The sequence below is a fragment of the Silene latifolia genome, chromosome 10 (assembly GCF_048544455.1).
Source record: "Silene latifolia isolate original U9 population chromosome 10, ASM4854445v1, whole genome shotgun sequence".
Lineage (NCBI taxonomy): Eukaryota > Viridiplantae > Streptophyta > Magnoliopsida > Caryophyllales > Caryophyllaceae > Silene > Silene latifolia.
The window spans coordinates 62243992-62267691 of record NC_133535.1 but is presented as its reverse complement, the minus strand read 5'-3'; the positions used below and the strand labels follow the sequence as shown (position 1 = coordinate 62267691).

Here is a 23700-nt window from a genome sequence, read left to right as displayed (position 1 = left end):
TTTCCTTCCTTCCTCTTTCTCCTACCCGGTTTTAGGAGACAAAAACCAAATTTATTTTGGGTCAATTTTTCTTACAAAATTAATATTGTACTAGTATTTATAATATTGATTTTAATTAAGAGTGTGTTTTGGGTATAAATCCTTGGGAGAGATCCTACACTTGGGTCTTTGTTCATCCAAAAGGAAAGCTCAAGAACAAGAGAGAAGGAGATCTCTCTTGTGCCCTAAAACCGAAAATCCAATGTAAGGATGGTTGTGTCTTCTTTATTTTGTTTGTATGTTTGCATGCATAAGATCATTTATTAATTTTATGACAAATTAAATTAAAACATATATGAGTATGTTAAGTATATAGATTTACTTTTCCTTCAATTATTATTCCGTCTCATAGCGTACTCGTAAAAATACAATATAATATTATTTTATAAAATATAAATACGGGGTATTACACTGAGGATTTAAGGACTGTATCCACGTCTACCAGGGTGTTCTTCTTGTTGTCCCGTCCTTTGTCGCGTTCCAGGAACATTCTCCAGGGTTTGACATAAGTTTGTTCCCTTCCTCTACTCATATGAGGCTGATCTCGAGGCTTTTGAAGATGCCAACTGGTCGCTAAATTTGTTCATAGCGATTTCCAACTGTCCACTCCCTTGGTCGGTGACAGTCTAACCTGTTGTTATGAGCGTGGCCTGGATATAGGAGAGCCGAGATGCGTCAAGATACGTGTTCTTGCTCTTGGCATTCACACAGGTTGCGACTCGAGAAATACATGTTTTGGGGTTTTGTGATGTTTTTTGTGAGACTTTTGTTTCTCTCCCCCACTTGGGTCTATGAGTTGTGCTCGTAGCTTGCCGTAATCTCGATTAGGGATTTTGGGACACCCCTATGAATTTCGAGCACTTTAGGCTTTGTGGGTTGATTATTAGTGCTCCATCACAAATAATTATAAAAATAAAGAATAACTATATTTGTAATTAAAATGAAAGAATATATAAACATTTGTAAAATGCATTAAAATTATCTGTTTACAATTCTAATCGGACCTGAAACCCATATAAACACGACTATACAAACCCAAAATAAACCACTCTATATTACCAAACGCAAAATAACCGAACCCTGTGAATTTGACGGATTTTGACGGATTTTACACCTCGCCTACCCGTTAACCCTTGCTAACACCTCGCCTACCCGTTAAACCTGTCTCCCCCAACCCCCACCAACAAAAAAAAAAAAAAAAATCAAACAAAATAACAACTCAGTTTGTACAACACCCAGCTCAAAAATAAGGGGAGAGAGAATAAGATGAGAAAAGTCGGGAAAAATTGAATATCCATCTCTTCAACTCTAACGACTCCAAAGCAGTCAAAACCCACTCATCCCTCCTTTTTTGACTCCCAAATTCAACATCTATTCCTTCATTTCTTCCCCCAAGTACTCTTTTTTTGGTAATAATAATAATACTAATACTGTGTAAAAATGATGATATCTCGGGGGTTATTCGGGTGGTCACCACCACACATACAACCTCTGACGCCGGTGTCTGAAGTGTCTGAGCCACCTGAATCACCTTCTCCATACATGGACATGAACCCTGACGGCACCGTTACTGGTTTGCCTATTGATACCGAGGAGGAAATGGAGGACGATGGTGACGACGAGATCGACCCTCCCCCTGCTGCTGTTCCCTTTTCAAGGCTCTTTGCTTGTGCTGACCGCCTCGATTGGTTTCTTATGGCACTTGGATCACTCGCTGCTGCTGCTCATGGCACTGCTCTTGTCGTTTACTTGCATTACTTTGCTAAGATTCTCAACTTGTTGGCTCATCAACCCCAGGATGATGACCACCACTTGTATACTAGCTTCTTCCAGGTACTTTTCTTTTTTCTCTAATTCAAATCAACTGCTTCTCAAACACTTGTCTTTTCATTTATTTTACCTGAATTCATTATTAAAAGCTGTTATTTTCGGTTTGTTGATTTGCCTTTACTTAGTACTAGTACTAGTTAGTATATGCCAAATATTTGGGCTTTTTTTTGGGGAGTAAAAGGGGAAATCTAGGGTATCTACTCGTATTTTTATTTTTACTAAATTGAGTTTTTAGCGTTGGAGTTGCTGAACTCGATTTGTTTTTGTGAGCGTTTTTTGCAACGAGAATGTATGAATTTAGCATTTGAATTTAGTACAGTTCAAGTGAATTCTGTGATGTGGAGGGTGGTGGGATTTGGAGGGGAGGGAAATCGGCCCCCTCCATTCTCCTCCTACAAGCCAAATATTACGGGAGTCATAGACCTTGAAACAAGAAGAAATAGGAGGAGAATGGTGGTTAATGGTGGTTGTGGAGGGTGGAAACAGGAGGTGACGGAGGAATCATTACCTTTATTTGGGGGTAGGAGAGCAACTAGTACTCCTTTAACGGGGCAACAATTACACCTTCTTCATTTCTGTCTTCGACTACCATCACTTCCCTCCATTCTCTAGTTCATTTTATTATCCATTATCCCCTTAATAGCTATCTCCATTCCAAGTAGGCCTTAACAAAGGAAAGGGATTTAGAGGGAAAACACTTCCATACCCCTTCCCTTTTCCTCTCCTCTTTCTCTCTCCCCTCCCTTTCCCTCCATTTCTTGTATTAAAACAAAGTTTTGTCTTCCCTTACCTCTTTCTCTATATCCAAACACTAAGAGCCCGTTTGAATGGAGTTTTTTCGAGCGAAAGGGAGGGGAGGGGAATGGAGGCATACAAAATCTCTTGTTCGGATAATATTTGGGATAAGAGGGAAATGGAGGGGGAAGGGTTTGGAGGGATTTGTTTTCCCTCCTCTAAGGCAAATTAAAATCTCTCCAAAATATTTGGAGGGAAATTGTATCTGAACACCTATCCTCCATTTCTCTCCCTCTCCCCTTCTCTCCTTTCCTCCTATCCCCTTTCCCTCCCTTGCCCTATTCTAAGTGTGTCTTTGGATTGGGGGATTTAGAGGGAAATGGAAAGAGGTGAATCCTTGTTTGGTTAGCAAAATGGAGGTGGAGGGATTTGGAGGGGAGTGGAAAATAGATCCCTTCATTTCCCTCATTAAAATCTCTCCAATAAAGAAAAACTTGGAGGGAATCTTCTCCTCCCTTTCCTTCCCTATTATTTTCTAGTGTTTAATGTATTGTTTTTAGTTGGTAATTGAGTAGTAAATTTTCCCTCCGAATTTTGCTTATGTGGGAGGGATTATAATTTGCTTTGAAGGAGGCAAAATGGATCCCACCATTTCCCTCCACAGCTAATTTCTAACCAAACAAGGGAAATTGTATCCCTCCCCTCCTCCTCTGACTTCCCTCCAAATATGTCCATCCAAACAAGCTTTAAATGTACTGACATATGGAAATCAATGAAGGAACCAAAGTACTTTATGGCTCCAAAATAGCTCATTCTCAATCTAAAATTTGCACTTTTTTTTTCTCGAGTTCTCCAATCAAACATACCGCCAAATGTCCTTATTAATTCTAAGGTGTAAAATAAATTCTTCAAAGAAAAAAGAAGATAATTCTAATAAAGTTCTATCCTAGAACTTAAATAAAATAAAGTTTTTTTTGTTAATAACCCCCTTATATGTTCCTCTTTTTACAAATAACCCCCTTATATGTCCATTTCTTTTGGTAATAACCACCTTAATTCCTTCTTAATTCAAAAATTAACACCCGAACTGAATTACGATGACGATTTTTATAAAACCCGATCTAATTACAACATTCCGACTTTAACTTAACTAAACTACCTTTACTAATTACACTCACCCAACTCACACCCTCCTACTTCACTCCTTCAAATTGTCCATTCATTCATCTCCAAATTAATTGTTCATCCTTCATCCATCAACAACAAATCTGACTCACATATGCAGTCTCACCTTATCATTTTGCTTTTTTATGTGAGTCATATTTGCTGTTGATAGACGAAAGATGAACAATTGATTTGGGGATGAATGAATGAACGATTTGAATGAGTGAAGTAGGAGGGTATGGGTTGGGTGACTGTAATTAGTAAAGGTAGTTTAGTTAAGTTAAAGTCAAAATGTCGTCATTAGATCGGGTTTTATAAAAATCGTCATCGTAATTCAGTTTGGGTGTTAATTTTTGAATTAAGAAGGAATTAAGGTGGTTATTACAAAATAATGGACATATAAGGGGGTTATTTACAAAAGAACACATAAAATAATGAATTGTTGGCCGTTCCAGTAGCGTCCTTATGTGTAGACAAACTACTATTTCGCTTTGTCAAGGACTTCTACTACATGCCCGATTTCCTTGATCCACCACTGACACATCGCTGCTACTACTGCTGTCACTAAAACATTGCTGCTACTGCTAACTCATTTCTGGCATATCAATTATCATGCATGTCCTACCTTCAGTCTCGAGCACCCATACTCATCAATTTAGCCAATTTTACATATCAATGTCCTAGCACCTGACTGCCCACGAGGCATCACACTACGTAGACACACACACATCACTTCTAATCCCATGCCTCAATACCCTAGCATCTGACTGTCCATGACATATCACACTGCCCGCTCGTGACGGATTACTTCTAGTCCTCCCATGCATCTCCTCAGGTGTATCATTCCTAATCTGCATAGCTTATGATGACACCTGATCGAGCATTGCTCCTTGTGCATGCCGATGACACTAGCCTACTCGTTTTATGCGCAAATAGGTCTCGCATATTCCCAAGCAATTCTCTAACTTTGGCCGACTTGAGTTTGGATCACTCAGTTTTTTAGCTTTCAATTCAGTTGGAGATTGGAAATAATTCTCTTTTGCACAAAAAGCACAATTTAATAAGATTTTTAATTTAAAATGCTGGTAATTTTTGTCAAAACATTGGTGAAAAATAATTTTAGCACCTAGTTACATGATTGCGAGCTTCTTTTTCGCCATCATAGTATATTGGGATTAGAGTTAAAGGCTGTATCTTGGCAGTACTTCATTACGTTTATGAACAGATGTGTTGTTAAAGAGTTTTTAAATGCCTCAAGATAAGTTTGATTATCAATAAGACATATCTTCGAGTCTAAATTTAAGATCTTGTGTTATTTTTGCCATTATTCTTAATTTACGTGTTAATCTGGATGTTTCTCTTGCAGCTTGCTCTAAGAATTGTTTACATAGCTGCAGGTGTTTTTGTTGCTGGGTGGATTGGTAAGTTCAAAACTGTGAATTACTTTATGTTGATTTATATCGTTCTCATTGTAGCCAGCTAAGTTTTTTATGATTGACAGAGGTCTCTTGTTGGATTTTAACTGGAGAACGGCAGACTGCAGTCATCAGATCAAAATATGTGCAAGTGCTACTAAATCAGGATATGAGTTTCTTTGACACCTATGGAAATAATGGAGACATAGTTAGCCAAGTCTTGAGTGATGTACTACTTATTCAATCAGCATTAAGTGAGAAGGTACGCAAAAACTCTTGTCTTCCATATATAAGAACAAAGTCTCATTCATTACCTTCATCTATTTAAATAAGTGTACCACTTGTGGCAGGTTGGTAATTACATTCACAACATGGCAACATTTTTTAGTGGCCTAGTAGTTGGATTTATCAATTGCTGGCAAATTGCCCTGATAACTTTAGCAACTGGGCCATTCATTGTTGCTGCTGGAGGCATTTCAAATATATTTCTTCACAGACTTGCCGAGAATATCCAGGATGCTTATGCAGAAGCAGCGAGCATTGCTGAACAGGTTCTTTTCTTTGCCATTATCATGATCCAAACGATTGCTAGTTGTGGAAATAGTATTAGTAGGATAATCTATGGTAAATTGGAAATAGTGGAACCTGAAGTAGACTCTTTTATTAATACAATGGCACTTGTCCGAAAGCTCAGTTGGATATTCTGTTTACCTGTTTATTTTACATGTGTTGGTTGGTTATTTTTTGGATCTTCTACTATTATTTTGGGTTATTTAATAGGCATAATCCATACTATTGCTCATCTTCTCAAAATAACCTGAATTACTTTGTAACCTAAAATAAACCCGACTTTAAATGCTTTCTTCTCAAAATAGACTCGCTCTATTTTTAACCTGTTATACCAGGTTAAAGATGATTTGACGATGGTGTGGCACTAAAAATAATAATGATCATAAAAAAACCATTAATCACACCACCATCATAGACCCATTAAAAAACCTGACTACATTTTTTTACAATCATAGACTCACCACCATCATAGAACCACCCGTCTACATTACCACACCTCTTCGCCAAACACACAATCACCATCCAACATCACCTCCCAACTATGACCACCAAGCTAACCACCAGCACCCTCCTATCCTTCTCAAGACCACCACATTCACATATTCGACTCCGCCATGCAACCAGCACAGCGCAATTTCTGCAGCCCCTTCCGCCTCCCAATCTTGCCATCTATAACCACCAAACAATCATCAATGTCATACCCATCATCTCCTCCATCAAAACCCCATGTTTATCCAAGGTTAAACTCATAACTTTCAGACCCAATTAACTGACCGAAATCCCAATTTTAAGATTCTTGAGTTATATTCTTTTATATAGGGTCCAGGTTAGATTTCCTATATTGATGGATATGGGTTTAGGTAACTGACTTTATAGTGGTGGTACATCATGGTTGGATGGGCCGATGGGGATCTATGGATGTGGTCGTCGTAGTATATGGTCAGGTTGGTCGGTGGTAGTGGATTGGCCGATGGGAGGTGCATAGCTGGCATGACTTCTGGGAATGTGAGCAGTGGGTTTTGTATGAAGGTAAGACTGTCAGTGATGGGGTGGCGTAGTTTGGTAGTGGTGGTGGTGGTGCGGCAGGGTGGTTCAGTGGTAGGGTGAGGCTGATGGGGTATTTCCTCGGGATCGGTGGTTGGTGATGGAGTGGTAAATTGGTAGTAAAGGGGTAGTTAGTGGTATAATTGGTATCATTATCTTATAAGTTTATTTTGTAAAAAAAGTGACCTGATTAACAGGTCGACAGTTACCTTAGTGCATTGTGAGAAGAGAAGGTAATTGTTGTGGCTTATTTTGAGATTTAAGGTAGTTGTGAAGATTATTATGAGATGATCACCTATAGTTCAAATTATTCTTGTTAAATAACCCTATTTTTGCCTTGTGGCTGTTTGACTTTGTTACAAACTCTCATATTCTATGGGGTTTTTGTTTCAAGGTACCTAATATTTTGGTCATCTGCAAATATGGTACCTAAAGCTTTTATTTTTATTTTTATTTTTTGTTGTTGTTGTTGTTGAAAGGTATCTATAATTTACATATTTTTGTCTAAAGTTACCAACTAGTGTTTTCTGTGAAAAAAAAGTCAAGATCCGGTCTTGTCTCAGAAGACACGATTTTGTTTTGGTAAGAATTAAAAATGATAATTAAGCTCTTAGTCCATAGTTATAACTATCATTCAACCAAAATCCTAACTATTCCCTCATCACCTCCCCTCTTCCCATCCTCCTCCGCCACCGCCAAATCGTAACCCTCCCCTCATCCTCTCTTCTCTCCCATCCTCCTTAGCCATCACCTTCAACAACTCTTCTCTGGCTACCAATATTAGTCACCATTCTCGCCACCACTTAAATTCAGATTATCCAACAAAGGGGATAAAAACCAAAATAAGAAAGAGAAGAAGAGACACTTAAAGTGGTTAAAGTTAGGTTGGAGAGGAGAGAGAAATGTGCATTGTTAGTGGGATGAGGTGAGAATGGAGTAGTTAGGTAAGGTTTTAATGGTGAAGTTGTGGGATGATAGTAGCGGCCAGTTGATTGATGGTGTAAAAGTGGTGGTGAGAGTGCAGATGCCTGGAGTGCAAAAGGAAATGATTGTGGTCGAGATGAAGGAGACATGCTGGGTGAGGTGTGGGAGGACATAACTTGTGGGTTGGAGAAGGGAATGAAGAGAGACAAGATGGCTAAAGTGAGGTAGGGTGGTAAACAATATCTTGACTTTTTTTTGATGGAAAACGTTAGTTGGTACCTTTCCACAAAAATATGTAAATTGTAGGAGCCTTTGAACAAAAAAAAGTAAACTTTAGGTACCATATTTTGTAGATGGCCTAAATTTAGGTACTTTTTGACAGAAAATCCCATTCTATTACTTGTTATATTGTTTTTTTCTATAAATATTATCTGAACTAAGAAGTTCAGGATGACGGTAGTTGAGAAACATCTTAAACATTGTCAAAATATATGCATCCAACTAAAAAAGTTCAGAATGAGTGAATGACCAAGTGTCCTTTTACGCATAAGTGTTGGCTACGGACTATCACACGTTCTTGATGTGGCTGGCTACAGGCAATTAGATCAGTCTTTGCTTCTGCCTTAATCATGATTGTTATACATTCTACTCTACCAAAGTTGCATCAGGCAACTGCGAGGCTCAGTAAGGCATGAATGATATGGGCAGAGGGACTCTAGTAATGATGGAATTGACATGTCCTATCATTGTCTTCTGGAGGCAAAACTGCTTAAATTTTCTAAATATCCTAAACTATTTCGGGATTCAGATGTGTAGTTTTGATAACGATGGCTTTCTTATTCATTATGGGTATATTTCACTCTCTTGCCATGAGCTCCATCTATCATCAATGACTTATCTATCTTATATCGAGACTAAAATTTCTTGAATTGATATGTTTTCTTCTGCTAATCTGTATGCTCCGACTGGTGCAATTCAATTGCGTGATCGGGTCATGCCAACATCACGTACTCAAATTGGATGTATGGATCAATTTGACTATTCATGCATGATATTGTGTTGTGAATGATCTTTTCTTGAATGTTCTTACGATTTTCAGATTACTTTTTGCAGGCTGTGTCATACATCAGAACATTATATGCATTCACGAATGAGACATTGGCCAAGTATTCTTATGCAACCTCGCTTCAGGCAACCCTGAGATATGGAATATTAATTAGTCTTGTACAAGGGTTGGGCCTTGGCTTTACATATGGATTGGCAATATGTTCTTGCGCACTGCAACTTTGGGTAGGAAGATTTTTGGTAACTAGCGACAAGGCTCATGGAGGAGAAATTATAGCTGCCCTCTTTGCTGTCATTCTAAGTGGCCTGTATGCATCTTCATTTTCCAATTTCTCTAACCAGTATGAATAACTTTTAACTATTTAGTGGCCATGTGACTTACCTTTTGTTTGCTGTGTTGTTGCAGTGGGCTGAATCAAGCAGCAACAAATTTTTATTCTTTTGAGCAAGGGCGAATTGCTGCTTATAGACTTTTTGAAATGATCAGCCGTTCTTCTTCTACTACGAGTCATGATGGTGTTACCTTAGTTACCGTTCAGGGCAACATTGAGTTTCGGAATGTGTATTTCAGCTATTTATCTCGTCCTGAGATACCTATTTTAAGTGGGTTTTATCTCACTGTTCCAGCTAAAAAGGCTGTTGCTCTTGTTGGAAGAAATGGGTCTGGAAAAAGCAGTATTATTCCACTTATGGAGCGTTTTTATGATCCTACCTTAGGTATTTAAGTTCAAATTATTTCATAACTGGAAACTGCTTACTAAAAATTTGATTTGAAGCTAGCTTTAATATTCAACACTGCTTAATCTTACCACCATTGTTCTTTACTGGTGCAGGAGAAGTCCTACTTGATGGTGAAAATATAAAAAACCTACAGCTGCAGTGGCTTAGAAGTCAAATCGGCCTAGTTACTCAGGAACCGGCTTTACTAAGTTTAAGTATCAATGAGAATATCGCTTATGGAAGGTCTGCTACGCCAGATCAAATCGAAGAAGCTGCTAAGATTGCTCATGCTCACACATTCATTAGTTCTCTTGATAAAGGATATGATACACAGGTATGCTTTGAGATTTACGTTAACTTATGTAGAATTCCTGTCTGTATGAGTGTAAACCTTATTTTCTTTTCTAAATAAAGTATTTGTTAGGTATCTGTCTCCTGTGACCTCGCCAGTTCATTTTCTAACCTTGGAGACGGAGTTTAATTTAGCGACTCACACTTCGTATACATTACAGGTTGGCCGGGCTGGTTTAGCATTGACTGAAGAGCAAAAAATTAAACTCTCAATAGCAAGGGCAGTGCTTTCTAGTCCGTCAATTCTTCTTCTTGATGAGGTCACTGGTGCACTAGATTTTGAAGCTGAAAGAGCTGTTCAAGAGGCATTGGATCTTCTTATGCTAGGTCGTTCAACGATAATAATAGCTAGACGTCTTAGTCTAATAAGAAATGCTGATTACATTGCTGTTATGGAGGAAGGACATCTTGTGGAAATGGGTACACATGATGAATTGCTTAATTTGGGGGGTCTCTATGCTGAGCTTCTCAAATGTGAAGAGGCAGCCAAACTACCAAGGAGGTGAGGCATGATTTGAGTAGATCCTAAATCTAAAGTTCAATAACTTTTTTTTTTCATTGCTCGTAACTCTTTACTGCCTGATCTTGCACAATAAACGGCATGTTTTAATTGCTGGTTGATCTAGAGTTCTATGGTATAATTTATTTTCATTACATTTATTGTTTTATAGGATGCCAGTCAGGAAATACAAAATGGATTCCACTTTCCAGATTGAGACTGATTTGTCAGCGAGCCAAAGTTTTCAGGAGTCATCATCTCCTAAAATGGCAAAGTCACCTTCTCTTCAGAGAATCTCAGGCGGTCATGGATTTCGGACTTCAGATGCTGCTTTTAGCTCTTTAGAGTCACCAAAAGATCGAAGCCCACCAGCTGAGCCGTCGCGAGAAAATGGCAATGGCGCATCAGTAGACGCATCAGAGAAACAGCCATCTATGACAAGGCAAGACAGTTTTGAAATGAGATTGCCTGAGCTACCAAAGATTGATGTTCAAGCTGCACGAAGACAAACCTCCAATGCCTCCGATCCCGAATCCCCTGTTTCACCTCTGCTAACATCTGATCCCAAAAATGAACGTTCTCATTCACAGACTTTTAGTCGCCCTAATAGTGAAGTTGACGACATGCCAATGACATTGAAGGAAAAGAAGGATTCAAGTAGTCGCAAGCCTCCATCATTTTGGAGGCTAGTTGAACTTAGCCTAGCTGAGTGGCTCTATGCAGTCTTAGGGAGCATTGGTGCTGCTATATTTGGATCCTTCAACCCTCTTCTAGCCTACGTCATTGCATTGATAGTGACTAATTACTACAGATTTGCCGAAGGTCATCACTTACGACACGAGGTTGACAAATGGTGCTTGATCATAGCTTGCATGGGCATTGTGACAGTAGTTGCCAACTTTCTGCAGCACTTTTACTTTGGCATCATGGGGGAGAAAATGACTGAAAGAGTCCGTAGGATGATGTTTTCAGGTAGTTGGTCACTCTTTTCAGCTCTACACAAGATTTTACCTCTTTTGATTCAATCTGCTTACTGTGGACCATGGATTGCACTAGTTGAAACGTTGTCCTTTTGTTTAACTGCTGTTGCAGCTATGCTGAGAAATGAAGTAGGATGGTTTGATGATGAGGAAAACAGTGCGGACACATTATCAATGCGATTGGCAAATGATGCAACGTTTGTTCGTGCAGCATTTAGCAACCGCCTTTCTATTTTCATACAAGACAGTGCAGCAGTAATAGTGGCTGTTCTTATTGGAATGTTGCTACAATGGCGGTTAGCTCTTGTAGCTCTAGCAACACTCCCCGTTCTCACCATTTCTGCAGTTGCACAGGTTTGACTTCGTCATTTACTTTATATTGATTCATTTCAAGCATGTCGAGGATGTTTTCCTGTTTCCATGATTATGAAATTTTGGGAGATCGTGTCTTCTTTGAAATTGTAATTTAGTTATATTATTGGGTAAATCTTTTCTTTCCATTGACTCACGATTATGAAAAAAATTGCCGCAGCATCAGCCTACATCTCCCTACTCCTTCCATGTTTCATATTTCACATATATCTGTTGATTGTTATTTCCATTCCTAACTTTCGTAGTTGTTTATCTACCTTTACGAGTGTCTCTCTCAGCTTAAGCACTACGATAGTAAGTCTTTGTTTTTGTTTTTGTTTTTAAGTCACCTGCAGAATCCTAGTTGTGACTACTTTTGCACGGCCTTGCAATTTGATTTTCTAGTTGTCAAATTTCCATAACTTGTTTAACTTGCAGCATGTTTGAGATAATGAGACTTTTCTGGAATATAGTATTAAATTCAAGTTCGTGAATTAGCTCTATACTTCCTCCCATTTAGTGGAAACGTACCATTTCATTTTGGCACAAACATTAACACAATTGGATACCAAAATACACATCAATGACAACCGCACAAATGCACAGCCCCATCTTATCTTTATCTCGTGCCCCACTACAACCCCACCCTCTAGCCGAGCCCACCCACAACCCCACGACCCTGACTCCTATCCCTGGAAACCCAACCCGTACACCGATGAACTCCCTTCCCACCACTGACGTTGACGGCTCTCCCGTACCGCCTAAAACCCACTTCGAGCTATGTCCTCTGCCCCGTGGTGAGGGGGGTTTCGTGGGTAGGGATAAGTTTCTTGTAGTTGGTGGTTCATGCTAGGGTTTGTTCGGGGCGGTGGTGGATTGTAGGAATGTTGTGATGGTGGTGGTTGTGCTTTGAGGGTGGTGGTAGTGGGGCGCAAAGGTAGGTAAATAGAGTGGGTGGGTGTGTTAATGTTGGATGTAGGGCCGGAGCCTGTGGTGGGTGTGTAGTCGTGGAGCAATTTGTAGGCGGTGGCTTTAATGTGATGGTAGTCGTCGAAATGTAGGGCGGGAAATAAGCTAGATTTGGTGGGCTGGTAAGTCTTGTGGTAGGATGGTTGCCAACATGGAGGACGACAAAGGTGGTGATGGAGGGTGAGGGTGATGGAGTTTGGTGGTGGGTTTGGGACTTAGGGGAAGATCAGAGATAGATGAGTAAGGGGGAATTTGGTTAGCAGAAGGGAAAGAGAAGGGGAATTGGGAAGGGGAAAAGAATGGGCTTCCCTTTGATATTACTATGGTAATTTGGTTTGAAATGGGTAAGGGAATGAAGAAAAAGGAAAACCCAAAATAACCCCAACCCAAACCACGACCACCACTGTCGCTGAACTAGTTAGTGCCCTCTTCAGCCAATCGCCGATGTCCTTACTCCACCCCTGGCAACCTAACCCAGTTTAGAGGGTTTAGGGTTAATCTCCCTTTTTGTAAGGGTGGTACTCATTCATGGACGGGTTTTACTCTTTCATGGACGGAAATGACCATTTTACCCCTTTTAATTCAACTCCCAAATTTTCATTTCTCTCTCTCCCTCTCTCTCTCTATATATATATATTCAGTTCTCCCCTTGAATTCCACCGCCTCCCTCTCCCCGTGTTAGTCTTAGATCCACCCAGACCTCTGTTCAATGTAGTACTTTCTATTTAGTATTTTTTTGGTATATGGTCATTTTTTCCCGTATTCGCCCGACATTGCCAGTTTTGCTTGTTTGAAAGTCAACATTTGATGATGATTTGGAAGTTCCGCCGTTTTTGGGTTTGGCTGTCCTCCACTTTTCTAATTGCCAAATTACTTGCAATCTTACATTGTTTTAGTAAAGTACCTTTCGATTATTAAAAGAGTCTGAATGACGAAAGACTAAAAGAATCAGCATGAGTTACTCGCCCCGACTGCAGACCAAAAAGGGACACCTCTCTCTACCCCATCCCTCACCCCCAACGCCGGCGAGGGTTTAAACAAACCCTAATTTAATTAGTGTAAATCAATTCTTTTATTTTATATAATATAATTAATAAAATTAAGAATTAGAATTATTACTTGATCGATACGAGAATTAACATTCATAATTGTGTAATTTGACGGATTTGATTAATTTTGTGAGGGAGAGTGATACGAGTAGCGGAAGCTTAACGAATTTTAACAAACTTGAAACTTGTCACGTGACAAGCGCGACAATCTAACAGAAAATAACGAACACAAAAGGGGGTATTTGCTCGGATTGGACCTATAATCCGAACAGTGGTGAATTATAGTCAAGACCTATCGTCTATAACCCATGTTAAAGCTTGAAAACACGTCAAACTATAACAATGGCGGAACGAAAACGCGTCGAACCTGTGCTTACAATTGTAAACGTGCAAACTTCCTTTTTATTTATCACTCGAATACCTAATTGAGATACAGGCAGATGATATTTATAACTATTTATGATATTTATAACTAATTAAAACTGACTCCTAATTGACGTATAAAACTCCTGCTGCTAAAAAACGTCCTACTTAGGACTCCTAACCAACCTAATCAACAATTAAAATAATTAACTTTAATAGCTAAGATTAATCTAACAGCTAATTAATTCTAATCCTAGGATTAATTTTATTTGACTAAAGTACTAAATAATTAACCGGGCAGTTAGTTTAGTTAGTCTACTTAGTCCTGAGTTCGAGCCTTGCCCCCAGCAACCATGTCCTTCTTTATCACACTTGTACCATCCCCTCCGTCTTGAGAAGGAATTGTCCTCAATTCTTGAAAACTCATCCCACCGGGATCATAGACTAATATAATCAGCAAATACGCAAACACTACCAACGAACTCGCATACAAGAACAAGTCACCCTTGATGCCAAGCCACACCTCGTTCCTTTTTCTCGATTTCAGAATCCTTTTGTGCCATATCAACTTGTGCCTTCTACCCCTCCTCCCTCCGTGCACAAGCTTAGGTAAGATATCACGAACCTTATTATCGAACAACCAGAACAAGCACGAGGATCTACCGTAGCTGCTGTCCAAACGAACCAGGATGAGCACGGGGATTCTTGAACCTCCTTAGGATTAACCATGTACTCATAATCAGACCCAAGTAGACCAAACCCAATACCAATAGCTGGTGCATAACACGGTATCTCAGAATCAGCAACTACCGCTTCCTCATCACCATAATCGTCAAACAAAGGTGGACGATTGAAATCAAGCGAAAAGTCATATTGCTGTCCAGTAATTCCTCCTTATCCGGTTCAAATTCACGCCCCTCTACCATAGCCAACATTGTGAGACTCGAATTCTTCTTACGACCAGCACGCATAGCAAGTGTTGCCTCAGATGACATCGGCTTTAAGTCGATCCTCTTCTCTTTGTCCAGCAACTCATACTCGTTGCTCCTTCCTCTATGCACCACATCTCGATCATACTGCAAAGGACGCCTCAAAAGAATGTGACAAGCATCTATGGGCACCACATCACATAAGACTTTGTCTTCATAAGAACCCATCGTAAAGCATACACGGACCTGCTTTGAAACTTGCACCTTCTTACCATCGTTTAACCAATGCAATGCATAAGGCTCGGGATGAGCCGTGGTTGGCAACGCTAGCTTCGCAACCATCTCACTAGGAGCTGCATTTGTACAACTTCCACCATCAATGATCACACTACACCATTTATCCGCTACCTTACACTTAGTATGAAACAACTGATCACGCTGCTCCAAAACAACTGGAACTGAATTAGCTTGCAATGAACGAATAACCAAAGTGTCATAAACAGGTGCAACGTAAACCTCCTCGGTCTGCTCCTCTTCCTCGGCCCCATTGATGTTAAATACACCTCCCAAAGTCGCGTCTTCCTCAATCAGTAACTCATCTCGAACAGCCACCGCTGCCTTCAGAGTTATATTCCGTTTGTTTGGACATGCATTCTGATAATGCCCAAACCCTTGGCATTTAAAACATCGAACCTTCATTACACTTTGTTCCTTTGGAGTAGCAGCGGGTTTAGAAGAACTAGGGGCCGCTACTGGCGTGATAATAGGTGTAGAACTTGAGCCACTGGTTTCTAGGATGTCGGATCTAGACCATGTAACCGGTTTATTCGCACTCGAGCCATATTTAGACTTCCCTTGAGCTTCAACTTTCAAACACAGCCCACATAACGTATCAAAATCAGAATATAGTTGCAATTCTACGGTATGAGCTATGTTTCAATTTAACCCTCTCAAAAATCGAGCCATCTTTTGTTCTTTATTCTCCTCGACCTCTCCCATTAAAGCCAATTTCTCAAACTCATCGATGTATTCACTAACACCCATCTTATCTTGCATTAAATCAGAAATCTTTCTATACAAAGTAAGCTTATAAGTCGATGGTACATACCTCTTTCGTAGTTTACGTTTCAAAGATTCCCAAGATACGATCTTTGCCTTTCCTGCTCGAGCCCTTTGTGATTTCAGACTTTCAAACCAAAGGGATGCTCCTCGACTTAGCTTTAGTATAGCATACTTATAGCGTTTCTCGTCATCCAAGTCCTTGAAATCAAACATCCGATCTATCTTACGCTCCCATTCCGAGTAATCCTCCGGATCAGATCCACCAACAAACTCGGGAAGTTTTGTCAATTTAAATAAATTCATCCACCTGTCGTGGTGGTTCCCCTCTCCTTGGCTGCCACCGTGGGTTAGTTTCATGAAGATTTTTTAAAGCCTCTCTTAGGCTATTCAAAAACTCAGGACTATCATAATCCATAACACCAAAGGATCAAGAGCCGAAGCTCAACGAATTTTAACAAACTTGAAACTTGTCACGTGACAAGCGTGACAATGTAACAGAAAATAACGAACACAAAAGTGGGTATTCGCTCGGATTAGACCTATAATCCGAACAGTGGTGAATTATAGTCAAGACCTATTGACTATAACCCGTGTTAAGGCTTGAAAACGCGTCAAACTATAACAATGGCGGAACGAAAACGCGTCGAACCTGTGCTTACAATTGTAAACGTGCAAACTACCTTTTTATTTATCACTCGAATGCCTGATTGAGATATAGGCAGATTATATTTATAACTAATTAAAACTGACTCCTAATTGACGTATAAAACTCCTACTGCTAAAAAACGTCCTACTTAGGACTTCTAACCAACCTAATCAACAATTAAAATAACTAACTTCAATAGCTAAGATTAATCTAACAGCTAATTAATTCTAATCCTAGGATTAGTTTTATTTGACTAAAGTACTAAATAATTAACCGGGAAGTTAGTTTACTTAGTCCCGAGTTCGAGCCTTGCCCCCAGCAACCATGTCCTTCTTTATCACACTTGTATCAGAGAGAATTTGACAAAGGGCATACTATGGAAAAATAATGAAAAAAATGTCCATGAAAGAGTAAAACCCGTCCATGAATGAGGGAAGGTTGACAAAAAAGTGACTAGACGAACAACAAAGGGAATGAAAAAGATTCATTCCCTTCCCTTTCCTAAAGACTCCCGACCAAACGCTCCCTAAGGGTAATCATATGGGTCATTTGGTGGGTTTATTTTTGCCGTTTAAGGAAATAGTATGAATTCGGTAAATGAGCCGAAAAAGGAAAGTTGTATGGATGGAGGGAATGAGAGGGAGTACATTCCATCCTTAGGGTCGTGCATCTATTTAAGATTAGTTCTAGAAATTCATGTACTTAGAACTTAGATAATTCATACATGCATAATAAAATGTAAAAGGTTGCTTGTTTATCTATACCATGTACTCCTAACACATTTTTTTAAATCAATAAAAAAAGGAAGGGATTTTCTCATATGTACCCCTATATTATCGACTTTTCTCACTTGTACCCCTCTTTTTTGTTAAACTCATTTATACCCCTGTATTCTCTCATTACTCTTAAGCATAACCTTATAGCACATTCCGTTTGCTAGCTCCGTTAATTAGTTATGTTAATCAGATACTTCCATGTCATCAACACTCTTATCAACAAATCAATCAATAATGTATTAATCTTAAAAGTCTAATTTGCAATCAGTAACGTAGTCTTCCACCAACTTCATCTCCCTCACTCTCTTATAACCCCATTATTGCATATACCACCTCGAGAAAAGCATCACAATGCGAAACCATTTTGTAGCTTCTTCGCTCACCTCCTCCATTCATATAGTGAAACAACCCAGTTGCGGAATAAATGTTTGTTTGCAAAAATAAACTTCACGTTAATTGACCCTTTCAAGCTCCAAATGTTCAGCGGACAGCGGTGGTGTAGATTCGGTGGCGTTGTGGTGGTGATAAGGGAGACTCTAATGGTGGCTGGCGTTTTCGAGGGACACAAATCATACTCCCTCATCATTTATTAAGGAAACAAACCAAAACGCCTACATCAATCCCACTAATCACGTTAATTGAGAGTATGGCTCCATGATTCTAGCAATCATGTAGTATGTACCTTACTAACTTAGCTTATATTTTACATTTATGTTTATATTTTACAATCATGTAAGCTGTACATTCAAGCAATAAGAATTCTTCATTACAGGTAGGAGGTCGTAGGTGGTGGTTGATAATAAGGTTGTAGGCGATAGGTGGGTAAATCAGGGTTACCTAATTCGCTAACATAGGGTGCGTATTGAGAATTTATACGCGCGTATCAATTCGCAATACGTTTTCGAATTAATTCGCACTAATTCGCGAATTATATATCAAAATCAACGAATTTTACAAGTTCAATTTGTGTATTAAAAACTAAAAATTCAATATAATATGATCAACTTCAAAGATCATCAAAGGTAAAGGAGAAAATGTATCAGGAGACTAGCAACTTAATCTTATTTTGGTGTTTTGTCTGGTTTCGTGACTTTGTGACTTTGTGTTTACTTAAGAAACCAGAAAAATATGATGAGTAGACTTATTTTGGTGGTTCCGTTACTTTGTAATGCTGATCTTTATGCAATGAACCTTTTGTTTTTTTGTTATTATCATTAAGTAAATGAAGCGTATTAGTAATTATGAATTCGCGAATTGTTTTTTTTTTTTTTTGTAATACTTTGCGTATTCAATTCCCTATTTTGAGCGAATTGCGAATTCGAATTCCAATTATGTGTATTATGAATTCGGCACCACTGGGGTAAATTATGTATGTGGGAGGAGAGATTAATGAGAGGAAGCTAAGTGATTATGGCAGGTGAGAGATTGTGAGTGAACCAACAAAAGAAGCTTAAGTAACCAATTAACATAAACTATAACCTTTTGAAAGAGTAAGGTCACGGTAGGAGCAAATAAGGGAACACAGGGCTATAATTGGGGATATAAAAAATGGAGGGGTACAAGTGAGAAAAGTCAAAAATACAGGGATACAAATGAGAAAATTCCAAAAAGGAAAATTACAACTTACCAAATGGCCAAAATACCCTTGTCATATTCCTTAACCTTCCTCACACCCTAAGCTTACAAAGTAACACCCATCCCCTCATCACATCTGCACCAATAAACAACCACCACCCTCCCTCCCACCACGATGTCCCACCCAACACCATGGACCACCACTGAAAACGGCGTATTCAATCCAGACTTGGAAATTGTTTCTTATTCTCCCTCTGCTTTGAAAATCCCTATACTACAATTGAAGCAAAAAAAAAAAAAAGATTTCCCTTAACATATTCAATCCCAAATCAAACATCACATCCCCAAATCATAAACCCTAAATCCCCAAATTTCCGTTAAATCAACATACCACATGATAGACTGCAAATTAACAGTATAAAATCATAACCATGGAGCACCAGAGAGGGAAAACATATGTTACTCGCATTATTCACCACGTACTCATCTAAATCCTCTTATTCCCCTCAATAATCTACGGATTAATCGCGTCATCCGTCATCGTACTCCACATTCTACGTCATTACCTCTGGCGCCATGTCACCTAAATGTGGACCTTAATCTTCGTGGGGATATCGTTGAAGCTTGTTTGGGGGTGCGATTGGTTTATTGGTTTGAGTGCTCAAGATTATCTGCTTCTTACTCAAGATGGTTCTCACCTTGTTTAATTCATAAGCTTTATGTATTTAGGTTTTTTGATGGTGGCCTGATTTCCGACGTCATTGTGCAATTAGCAGTGAAATATGAGGTGGTGGGTGGCGGGGTAAGGGTGGTTTTCATCGATGGTGGCCAGATTTATGGATGGTTTGTTATGGGTGTGTACAAACTGTACGGTGTTTGTGGGTGATCGAGCCGTCGAGGTGGTTGGAGGAATGGGAGGAAATAAGTAGTGGCATATAATTGGTGGTTGGAGATGTGGTGAGGTGGTGGTGGTTACTTTGTGAGGTTGGGGGAATATACGAAGGGTACTCTAGTCATATTATTGTTTATTTACTCAATGAGTCGGGAATTGAGTTAAATGAGAATCGGGAATGAAATACAGTGGGTGATGGGATATATACAATGGAATGTAGGTGGTTAGTTGTAAAGTATGGTAAATACTAGGTGGTAAGTTGTAATTTTTCATGAAAAAAAATTAACCTCTCCATCCTAAGATATGTCCTATCAAAACTATTTCTCTCCACGCTTATAAACCGTCCCAAAATCCAACACAAGCAAAATAGTTAGATGTGCAACGACAAAGTACTAAAGACTATTTGCTCTAATATTTTAACTAATCTCTTTTCAACATCATGTTTCGTAGATATTCTCATACGCCTTATTTAACCGAATTTAAGACTTGATGAATCTCATTTTCTGATGCTTTCCTAAGAACCGAATCTTTTTGTAATTATCGTTTTTTTAATACAATGAATCTTACAAATTTATGTTTTGTGATGAATCTAATATTCTAATGGTCGAAGTTTTTTAACTTTCTCAAAGTGTTTTCTTTCTTACTTAAAGTTAAAATCATTTATTTCTGCAAGTGACTTATGTGTCTTTTATTTCTATTTCTGCAAGTGACTTCTGTGTCTTTTATTTCTATTTCTGCAAGTGACTTCTGTGTCTTTTATTTCTGCATTAGAGACTAGTGCGTAATACCACATGTTTTTTTGTCAGCTCTAGCAAGTAGCAACTAATGAAATCTGGAGCATTTGTTTCTGCAGAAATTGTGGCTTGCTGGATTTTCAAGAGGAATTCAAGAGATGCATAGGAAAGCATCGTTGGTCCTTGAAGACGCGGTAAGAAACATCTATACTGTTGTGGCTTTTTGTGCTGGTAACAAGGTGATGGAGCTTTATAGAATGCAACTGAAGAAAATACTTAGGAAGAGCTTTCTTCATGGGATGGCAATTGGGTTTGGTTTTGGTTTCTCTCAATTTCTCCTTTTCGCCTGTAATGCTCTTCTTCTCTGGTACACAGCATACTCTGTCAAGAATCACTACATGGATCTATCTACAGCTCTCAAAGAATACATGGTTTTCTCCTTTGCCACTTTTGCTCTCGTGGAGCCCTTTGGTTTAGCTCCTTACATTCTTAAACGTCGGAAGTCCCTTATTTCCGTATTTGAAATCATTGATCGAATTCCTAAGATAGACCCGGATGATTCATCTGCCCTTAAACCACCTAATGTCTATGGGAGCATCGAGTTCAAGGGTATCGATTTCTGTTACCCTAGTCGTCCTGAACTTTTGGTGCTGAGCAATTTCAGTTTGAAAGTCGGCGGTGGTCAAACTGTCGCTGTCGTGGGAGTTTCGGGGTCGGGAAAGAGCACTATAATATCTCTTATACAAAGGTTTTATGACCCAGTTGCCGGTCAAGTTTTCCTGGATGGAAGAGATCTAAAGCAATTCAACTTGAGATGGCTTAGAAGCCATCTCGGGTTAGTTCAGCAGGAACCAGTGATCTTCTCAACTACAATAAGAGAAAATATCATATATGCAAGGCACAATGCTAGTGAAGCTGAAATGAAAGAGGCGGCTAGGATTGCAAATGCTCATCACTTCATCAGCAGCTTACCTCATGGCTATGACACTCATGTTGGTATGAGGGGTGTAGATTTGACACCTGGACAAAAACAGCGAATTGCTATAGCTAGAGTGGTATTAAAAAATGCACCCATTTTGTTGTTAGATGAGGCAAGCTCAGCCATAGAATCAGAATCTAGTAGAGTGGTTCAGGAAGCTCTGGATACATTAATAATGGGAAATAAAACAACAATTCTCATAGCCCACAGAGCCGCGATGATGAGACACGTAGACAATATTGTCGTACTTAATGGGGGTAGGATAGTCGAGGAAGGAACCCATGACACTTTGGCCGCCAAAAACGGATTGTATGTTAGGTTGATGCAGCCTCATTTTGCAAAGGGTTTACGTCAGCATCGGCTGATTTGAGTAGAACTTTGTTATCGGGTTTTTGTTGATTGCCCTTTGTGCCATATGAATTATATTGATTATCTTAACCCGGAAGCTCATGTTGATCGCTTAGGCGTCTGCTGGACAATTGGCAGTGGTGAATACGAGATCATATTATGCTGATTTAATGTCTGCTAGCCTTTGGAGCGTGCTCTCGACCAGCACAGTTTTTAGGACGCAGCAAAGGTGACGGTATATCTGGGTTGATGTCTCCGTTAAAAGATTAATTGACATTGATCAATTTGAGTTGGGGGAAACTGTAATATTCTTGGGTGGGTTTACTGCCAACTATTTTTTAAATATTGGGTTTAAGAATTTGTTTGATGTAGAAACTGTTGCATAGAAATTTTCGGTAGGGAGAGTAATGGAGAAGTAGCTGTAATTTTAATGTAAATAAGGTGTACATGATACGGAGTATTTTTTTCAAACTTTAGTGAGGTTTTGAGTGCCAAATCCCAGTGTCCTTTATGGTTGATTATGTTGTGTTTTGTTATGCGCGGTGGCGAGTTTCACAAGACAGCAACAAATTATAAGAGTTTCTTATGGACGAATTTTACATTTTCACCCATTTTTTCATTAACTTTCCCTATTCACCCTTTTACTAAGACCTAATAAAATTAACTTTTATACATACCTTTCCCTAAAATTAAATCTAAATTGCTCTAAAAATCTGATAATTGATCATAAGTTTTCAATTAGTGTTGTAATTTAATGGTTTAGCAATTATTATGTTTTGTTGAAATTGTTAGGGTGCAAATTCATGTTTTACATCGGTAGTGTAAAGGCGAAAGATTATCTTTATAAGTGTTTAAAAAATATAATAGTAACAGGCCTTTTAGGAAGGAGTCTAAGAGTAAATCCGTGAGGGCTTAGACCCAAAATAAACAATATCGTACTGTTATGAATAGTGGACACCGACGCAACAGAGGCCTAACATGAGATATTCATGCTTCCGCACAACAAGTGGTACTAGAGCCCATGGTCAGCTTGGGCTAGACACAAGAAGAAGCATGGAGTCAAGACCACTGTAAGGCATGGAACTCCTAACTCGGGGTGAGTCCTTGAGCAAGCTTGGCCCAGGGCTAAATGGATGAAAGGCGTCATAGGTCTTGTGGGAGAAAGACCATTTGTGTACTAGAACTGTTGATCAGGTGGACCCTTATCAGGGGTCCTTTTCAGGTTGGATGTCGGAGACCGTTTGTGTTCTAGGACTTCTGAAGTGACGACCCGGTCCAGGGTATATTGGATGCAGAGGATGTTCGATATGCTTGTGTAGCAAATTCCCAAGAAGGGCACACGGACATGCAAGTTCAGGAGCATGTGAGGGCACTCACTTGACCAAGCGGTGACATGTTGATACGATATTGGTTGATGAAGAAGTTAACTTAGACTTAGAGCAGCTAAATGAAACAGCCCCAAGACTGTTCAATTGCATCAGCTATTTGGTGCCAGGTCCGAGTCAGGTAAAGGAGTCGTGTGTTTACTTGGGTGCCAAGTATAGTCTTACCTTAGACGCCAAGCAACAAAGACCGAGTATGGAGAAGCAAGGAAACGTGCATAGGCAAGCACAAAGTCGGTTGCCATATCTTTCCTTATTCAAGTTTTCCTAATTAGTAGTCCATCCGGTTTTAGGAAAGTTTCCAATTTT

General features: G+C 39.3%; 1 protein-coding gene across 1 annotated transcript; it reads left to right on the top strand.

Annotated features, from left to right (window-relative positions):
- The first annotated feature begins 1123 nt into the window (after window positions 1–1123).
- On the top strand, window positions 1124–22505 carry LOC141605652 (ABC transporter B family member 6-like). The gene is made up of 11 exons (XM_074424529.1): window positions 1124–1872; window positions 5135–5189; window positions 5270–5445; window positions 5534–5734; window positions 8835–9094; window positions 9193–9503; window positions 9620–9840; window positions 10019–10359; window positions 10529–11328; window positions 11449–11690; window positions 20802–22505. The coding sequence occupies exons 1-11, from the start codon at window positions 1480–1482 to the stop codon at window positions 22029–22031; spliced, it is 4230 nt and encodes a 1409-aa protein (XP_074280630.1). The 5' UTR covers window positions 1124–1479; the 3' UTR covers window positions 22032–22505.
- Window positions 22506–23700: the final 1195 nt, after the last annotated feature.

Bases quoted from the DNA above. Each gene is read 5' to 3' on its own strand.
- LOC141605652 (XM_074424529.1), top strand. From the start codon at position 1,480: ATGATGATATCTCGGGGGTTATTCGGGTGGTCACCACCACACATACAA. The intron at 5,190-5,269 runs GTAAGTTCAAAA...TATGATTGACAG, and splicing joins TTTTGTTGCTGGGTGGATTG to AGGTCTCTTGTTGGATTTTA. The intron at 5,446-5,533 runs GTACGCAAAAAC...CACTTGTGGCAG, and splicing joins AATCAGCATTAAGTGAGAAG to GTTGGTAATTACATTCACAA.